We start from the raw sequence: 8323 nt of genomic DNA, 5'->3' as shown, positions 1-8323 counted from the left end.
CTGCAGCCTGCTATTGTTTAACATCTCCCTAACTAGCTGTTGTCTCCTGTTGGCTTCAGTTATTCACACATTTTCCAGAAGAGTTGTTAAAGCCAACAAAACCTGAGCAGTTGATGTGAAACAGAAGACATACCGATGTCCCAATCCCATCTAGAGATGGACCATTGTCAACCACTCTTCTGATCAAGTGGATAAGACAAACTGGAAAACTAGCAGGGAACATGAGTACAGGAGAACATTCAGCATCCTCAATTCACGAGGAAAGCACAGTGTCATTTCACTTAATTGATGTTTAGATGAATTTCATAATTTATTTGTAATAAGACCAAAGAAAAATGATGTTTTGGCTTAAAACTTTGAATGCAACATGGGAATATGATCACTGAGTGGTTGTGTACAAATGAATGCCTACAATCCCCACAGTAAATGGCCATCATTGAATACAAGAGTAGGGAGATTACGCTTTAATTCTGCAGGACTTTGATGAGACCATAACTGAGGTATGGTGGATAATACTCATCTCTTTACTTTAAAAAAGCTGTAAATGTGTTAGAAGCAGTTGAGAGAAGGTCTTCCAGAGTAATACCTGGAATGGGCAAGTTGTTAAAGGAGGACAACCTTTCCTCTGCTGAAGTTCGGAAAAGTAAGAGGGGACTTGATTGAAATAGATATGGTCTGAGGGTTCCTGATATGCTACATGTGGAAAGGAGAAAATCTGGAAATCAGCATCACTATTTAAAAATAAGGGGTGGCCCATTTAAGACAAACATGAGGAGCCTTTTTTTTTCAATCGGAGGACTGTAGGTTTTTGGAACTCTCTTGCTCAACAGGCAGTGGAATCAGACTCTTAGAATATTTTTAAGGCAAAGGTAGATAACTTCTCAGAAAGGAAGAAGGTGATAGGTTATTGGAGAGAATGTGGAGTTTCTGATAATACTGAATGTTGGAGCCGAGCTGTTGCCAATTACCTTGGATGGACAGACCAGGAGGGAGAAGCAGGCAGCACAGCACAGATCGGCAGGCTGAGAAACATTGCTACTGCCCATGATTCCTGACAGTTGCTTTTTGACTGTGACCATCTTTTGCCTGTGTTCACCTCTAACTGGTCATCTCTTCCCACTGACCGGTCAGGTTAAACGCTGAGCAACTTCCTCCTGTATTCTTCTGTTGGCTGATGAAGCACTGCAGACTCTTTTTTTTTGGTGATGTCAGGTGAAACTTAGTGTTTCTTCCTTGCTTTTGATTTTGGTGCTGTTGTGAAAAAAGAGTGTTTTAAAAAAAAGGAAATTGCAGTTTGCAAATTGAATTGTGCGAGTATAACTCAAAAGTATAAGCTGACAATATGAGATTACAGACCATTGGGATTTTCAGCCTTGTAAAAGGTCTTCAACAGTTCCACAGCTTCCTCAGCTCTGTAGCCTCCTAGGCACTACAAGAAATAGAGAGAGACTTGTAGTTAATAAGTAATTAGTCATAGTCCACAAAAGACCATAGGTAGCTGTCTCCAATAAAGAGACAGAGAGAAACAATCTCACTGGTAAGAAGAAGGCTAAGAGAGGATTTGATAGAGACATACAAGATGATCAGAGGATTAGATAGGGTAGACAGTCAAAGTCTTTTTCCTAGGATGATGACGTCAGTTTGTACGAGAGGGTATAATTACAAATTGAGGGGTGATAGATTTAAGACAGATGTCAGAGGCAGGTTTTTTTTACTCAGAGTGTGGTAAGGGCGAGGAATGCCCTACCTGCCAATGTAGTTAATTCAGCCACATTAGGGAGATTTAAACAAAACTTGGATAAGCACATGGATGATGATGGAATAGTGTAGGCGGACGAGCTGAGAATAGTTCACAGGTCGGCGCAACATCGAGGGCCGAAGGGCCTGTTCTGCGCTGTATTGTTCTATGTTCTAGTATATGGAGAAAGTGAAGACTGCAGATGCTGGAGATCAGAGCTGAAAAATGTGATGCTGGAAAAGCGCAGCAGGTCAGGCAGCATCCAAGGAGCAGGAGAATCGACGTTTTGGGCATAAGCCCTTCATCAGGAATGAGGCTGAAGAAGGGCTTATGCCCGAAACGTCGATTCTCCTGCTCCTTGGATGCTGCCTGACCTGCTGTGCTTTTCCAGCAACAAATTTTTCAGCTATGTTCTAATATATATTCAGCTTGAGGGGTATTATGTTAGATGCAAAGGGCTAAATGAGGTAGACTAAATAAAGTAGACCTCATTTAGGATAATTTGGAATATCTGGTCAACATGGACGAGTTGGGCCGAAGATCTGTTTTCGTGCTGTAAAACTCTCTGATCTCTAGGAATAAGACCATAATGAACAGTGTCATTCCACATCACATTCTAGCTGTTTAGCCAACTGAGCTAAACAACCTGCCAGGAATCATGAAACATCTCAAAGGATTTATAGCCAATGAAGTAGTTTTGAAGTGCGGGCATAGTTGTAATATAGGGTTTGGGAAGGCTGATTTGCAACGAGTGTGCTCAACAAGCAACAATGAATTTGATGACCAGATAACCTGCTTTACACGTTTGCTGATGGATAGTTATCAGCAGGGTCATCCATGGGATTTCACCTATTCCTACAGCAGTGCCTTGAAGTAATTTACACACATCCTGGGGAGGGGAGACAATGGCCTACTAGACTATTAATCCAGAAATTTGGCTGTAGTTTCTGGGGACCTGGGTTCAAACCTGGCCATGGCAGATGGTGGATTTTGACTTCAATGAAAACCTGGAATTAATAGTCTAATAATGACCATATACCCACTATCGATTGCAGGAAAGGCCCACCTGGCTCACTAATGCCTTTTAGGGAAGGAAACTGCCATCCCTACCTGGTGTGGCCTACATGTGACTCCAGACCCACAGCAAAGTGGCTGACTCTTAACTGCCCTCTGGGCAATTAGGTATGGGCAATAAATACTGGGTCTAGCTGGAGGCACCCACATCCCATGGGTAAATAAAATAAACTAAACCCTTAACAGAAAAAGAAGCACACCTAACAGTGTAGCATTCCCTTAATACAGCTTAAAGTTTGTGTCCTGTAGTGGGTCTTGAACCTGTGACCTGGAGTGCTGTTTGCTCAACTGCAACTGGCAGTGAGGGGGTAAAAAAATCAGCAGTTTACACAGAGCTGGCAAACGCCTTTCAAGAAAAGTTGCAAACACAGCATTTGGAACGATTGGTATTTTTAGTGACATTATGTACGGAGGTAATTGGACAGATCTCAGAGGCTGTGACTAAGAGTTGTTGTGTCACTGTGTGTGTTTTCAGTCACTTAATCAGAATCTGACATTGAACCTCTGGACTGATTGTGAATGGTGTGCACAGGCTGACTGGCCTGTTCTGGCAACACTCAACAGCCAGAAACATGATCTGTAAAAACTTCATTTTCCATACTGCTGGCTGGAGAGTGCAAGGCAGGAAGCAACTCATCCCCAAAGACAAAACACCAATAAAAACAGTGGCTTCAGGGATGCAATGTCACCCCCACCTGCTGATTCTGGGAATTACACACACACACACACACACACACACAAAACACACACACACAAAAAGCCAACAATGAAAATAATATCTGGATACAGGCCGTCAATGTGATCCAAATGTCAAGTCAAACACTGTGATTTCATCTCTGAAATCCTCTGGGCTGGAGTGGAGCCCAGGCATTGTGAATTAATGGGAGGTCAAATTCTTGCTGGCACTGAGAGAATATGCATAGGCAAAATGGGAGGGCGAAAAATGCCATGGAGGGATTTTAATGTTACATAATGTCTGCTACATAACTGATTCTGTTCCAAAGAGGTGGGATAAGTTACTTGTCCACCCTCTCAGATATCAGAACAGTCCATGTTACTGGACCCAGGCCCACTATCTTTTCAAGCCCACCCTGTTATATTTATTCTTCAAGGTTGGAAGATAACAGGAGCTGGAGATGAAATCATCCACATGGAAATGCCCTGACACGTTAAATCGAGGAGACTGAAACAGTTACATTTCTACAGGTAATCTATTGCTGTCAAGTGAAGAATTAAGGCTCAATACATCAGTTGAGCAATTACCCACCACAAAGCAGAAAGGTTTAGAAATAGCAGTTTCAAATCAGTCATTAGGTTTGTAGTCAAAACACTATTTCTGATTAATTTGAAAATCAAATCAAACCTGAAACTGGTTTTAAAAGGACCATTCAATGTATTGAAAACCTTGACTTCTTAAAACGTTTTTGTGCCCTTTTCTCACTTTGAATTCTCAAGTTCCAATTTGTCATTGAGACTGTATATGCAAACAGATCCTGCAGTGTTACACCTCAACTTCTCTGGCAGTGATGCAAAGGACCTAGCGCCCATTAATCAACTTTATTTCTTAATTTTACAAGTTTGTTTTATGACAAGAGGGTTTGAGTTATAAGGAGAGGCTGCATAGGGTGGGGCATTTTTTTTTCTCTGGAGTGTCGGGGCTGAGGGGTAACTTTATAGAATCACAGAATCTCTAAACTGTGGAAACAGGCCATCCAGCCCATCAAGTCCACACTGACCTTCTGAAGAGCATCCCACCCAGACCCATCTCCCTACCCGATCCCTGTAACCTTGCATTTAGCATGGTCAATCAACTTAACCTGCGCATCTTTGGACTGTGGGAGGAAGCCAGAGCACCCAGAGAAAACCCACGCAGACACGGGGAGAATGTGCAAACTCCATACAGTCACCAAAGGATGGAACTGAACCTAGGTCCCTGGCACTGTGAGCCACTGTGCTGCCGTATAGAGTGTACAAAATCATGATAAAAGCAGATTAGAGTTTTAATTGTAAGTATTATATGCTGTCAGTTTATAACTGTGTACCTCTAGGTAAAGTTTAATTACTTGTAATAAAGAGTGACACTGGCTCAGTGCTGAAACTTCTGGATCTGAAAATCAGGTACACTGAAGAATATTGAGCATCTATTTTGTAAATCTTTAACTTTGGGTGATGACTCCTGGTACAGTGAGGCTTGAGTTCCAATGTGCTACCTCAATAAGTTGTGACAATTGGGTGTATGTTGCGACATCTTTTGAAAGCCAGATGTAGTAAATTTATGACAGTCTCATTTCACTCCATCTCAGGACTAAGCAGATTTTTACAAAATTCATTGACAAATTGTGGACATCTCTGGCTCGGTCAGCATTTATCATTCATCCCAGAGGGCAGTTAAGAGTCAACCACATTGCTGTGGTCTGGAGTCACATACAGGCTGGACCAAGTAAGGGCAGCAGATTTCCTTCCCTAAAGCAAACCAGATGGACTTTTATGACAAGCGGTTTTTATGACATGGTTGCCTTCAGGCTACCTTTCCATTCCAGATTTTGTTTTATTTGAATTTACATTTCACCGTCTGCCATGGCGGGATTTGAACTCATTCTCCCAGAACATTAACCTTGTGTTAGCAACATCAGCATGACATCGCTGCCCTGCCATAAATTGCTGGTGCATTAACAAAGTCAACAAGCTAAGATGAGGCACAACATAAGCACACCGATACTGTAAAGTTTCTGCTACACAACATAACAGTCAATATTATAAAACAGTGAATTTTCAGACTCATGACAGCAATAACCACAGATCTGCAGAATCTCCAATAACTTAGCCAGAGAACTAAAAGTGGCTGTGCCTCTGACCTCATATCCTCCATACTACAAATAAATTTAGCTGCCATTTGGCCCAACAGATGTTTTTCACCTCCAGAGTCTGCTGCTTTCCTGATCGATCTCTCCTTCTTCACCCTCCTTGAATCTGAATTAGTCCAAACTTTGCTTTCTGCACTCGTTCACACCTAGTCCTACAGCTTGGCCAGCTCCCTGCTCTTTACCTGCAGCAACCATAGACCTCTCTCCAAACCTTTGTATCTGGCCTTTTGCACATACACAGTTTACTGCAATCCACAAGTGACACTGTGCCTTCGACCACACTCTGAAATTTCCTCCCTAAACTTTTTCACCTCTTAGATCCATCTTAAAACCCACCTCAGTGATCAAGCATTTGGTTAGAGTCATAGAGATGTACACCACGGAAACAGACCCTTCGGTCCAACTCGTTCATGCCAACCATGTATTCCAACCCAATGTTGTCCCACCTGCCAGCACCCGCTAATATCCCTCCAAATCCTTCTTATTCATATACCCATCCAGAAAACCGCCCTAGCCTATTCAACCCCTCCCTATAGCTCAAACCCCCCAATCCAAGTACCATCCATGTACATCTTTTCTGAACCCTTTCATGTTTCACAATATCCTTCCGATAGGAAGCCACTTTAGTCTTTCCTTCTTTTTCTCAGGCCATTTTTTTTTCTTTATTTGTAAAGCGCTTTGGAAATTGCTTTAAATTTAACAGCAACATAATTGCAAATATGTTATATTTCCAACCATCTTCAACTGTTTCTCAATGACCTTCCCATCGTCATAAGAAGTGGTGATATTCACTGATGATTGCACTACGTTCAGCACCATTTGTGACTCCTCAGATACTGAAGCAAATGCCCAAATGCAGCAAGATCTGGACAATATCCACGCTTGGGCTGATAAGTGGCAAACAACATTTGCACCACACAATTGCCAGGCTATGATCATCCCTAACAAGAGACAATTCAAATACAGCACCTTGATATTCAATGCATTAACATAATTAGATCCCATACTATAACATCCTGGGGATTACCACTGACTACAAACGGAACTCGACTAACCATATAAATACAGAAGTCACATTACACTGGGTTAAAGTCCAACAGGTATAATTGTGTGTTGTGTGATTTTTGACTTTGTCCACTCCAGTTCAACACCAGTACCTCCACAGCAGTGGCTACAAGAGCAGGTCAGATGCTAGGACTCCTACAGCAAATAATTCACCTGCTGACTTCCCAAAGCCTGTCCGCCATCTATAAGGCAGAGTTAAAAGTCTAATGGAATGCCTCCTGCTTTCCTGGATGAGAGCACTTCCAACATTTAAAGAGCTTGGCACCATCCAGGACAAAGCAGCCTGCATGATTGGCATCATATCCACAAACCTAAACATTCAGTCACTCCACCACTGACGTTCAGCAGCAGCAGTGTGTATCAGCTATAAAAGCACAGCAGAAATTCACCAAGGTTTCTTAGACAGCATTTTCCAAACCATGACAAATACCATCTAGAAGGAGAAGAGCAGTAGATACATGGGAACGCCCACCACCTCCAAGATCCTGTCCAAGCCACTCACCATCCTGAAATACATTGCCTCCTTAACAGTTCTGCTGAGTTAAAATCCTGGAATACCCCCCACTAACAGTACTATGGGCATACCAGAGGACACGGACTACAACATTTCAAGAAGGCAGCGCATGAGAATACAAGGATGGGCAATAAATACAGACAGCAATGCCCACATCCCCTCAGCAAATAAAGTAAATTCTTATTTCTGCACCTATATCCCTCAAGCAATCAACCTGGCGCTTAGCAAGTGCTGGTACACGGTGGGGATGGGAGTAGATTGATGGGAGTAGAGTGTACCATCGAGGTTATGGTTGCTTGGTACTTTCAGTATTGAAGACTTATCAGCTGTGGACTTTTGGGCACTAAGTGAATCAAAGAAGGAACAGTACAGAAAAGTGAAGCTGTGGGAGATCAGCCACAACACTACTGAATGGCAAATGAGCTGTCTTGCTTTCTCGTGCTCCAATTATTGAAAGTTAGACTGTTAGTCAGATTGGCTAAATGACCTGAAGTTTTCTCAAGTGTCTTTTTTTGAAAATGAAAAGATACCCCAAATTCTCAGTCAGTACATGAAGTCCTAACACTGTTTCCAACTTTGTCCCCTAACAGATTGGGTCAGTGATAAAGACTCCCAAATATTAGAAAGGCTATCACATAAGCCAAGATAGACACTGGTGAAACACCTCACAGTCACAATGTATGGTGTAGAAGGAGGCCATTCAGCTCATTGTGTTTGCATCAGTTCTTCAAATGACGATCATTAATTGGTGCCAATCATTTTCCCCCCATATCCTTGCACATTATTTCTATCCAAATAATCAAACCCAAATATCCACCTTCAATGTCCCAGCTGAATTTTGTGAAGAATGCCTCTGCTCCATGTTCTTAACAAAGCCACGTTCTAGATATTGCTAGCAATAGTTGGAATAGGAATTTTTCATGAGCGCATTGACAATGCCACTGCACAAAAGGACAGATAAGGAAGGAACAACAGGAGGCCACTTGGCCCCTTGAGCCTGTTCTTCTGTTCAACAAGATCATTGGTTAATCTGATTTGAACTTCAGCTCCACATATATGCATATCCTT

General features: G+C 42.2%; 1 protein-coding gene across 1 annotated transcript in view; it reads right to left on the bottom strand.

The window, feature by feature from the left end:
- Nucleotides 1–285: 285 nt before the first annotated feature.
- adat2 (adenosine deaminase tRNA specific 2) overlaps nucleotides 286–8323 on the bottom strand; it is a 33940-nt gene continuing 25902 nt past the window's right edge. The window contains exons 5-6 of the mRNA XM_043695318.2: nucleotides 1357–1429; nucleotides 286–1251 (exon numbers count right to left, since the gene is read on the bottom strand). Of these exons, the coding sequence (XP_043551253.2) occupies nucleotides 1220–1251; nucleotides 1357–1429 (105 nt within the window). The 3' untranslated portion in view covers nucleotides 286–1219. The remainder of the gene's footprint in view (nucleotides 1252–1356; nucleotides 1430–8323) is intronic.

Source organism: Chiloscyllium plagiosum, unplaced genomic scaffold (genome assembly GCF_037043375.1).
Source record: "Chiloscyllium plagiosum isolate Xiang-an unplaced genomic scaffold, Cpla_swu_hap1 HiC_scaffold_10, whole genome shotgun sequence".
In the NCBI taxonomy this organism is placed as follows: domain Eukaryota; kingdom Metazoa; phylum Chordata; class Chondrichthyes; order Orectolobiformes; family Hemiscylliidae; genus Chiloscyllium; species Chiloscyllium plagiosum.
The sequence above is the reverse complement of the archived record's forward strand: the minus strand, read 5'-3'. Positions and strand labels throughout refer to the sequence as shown.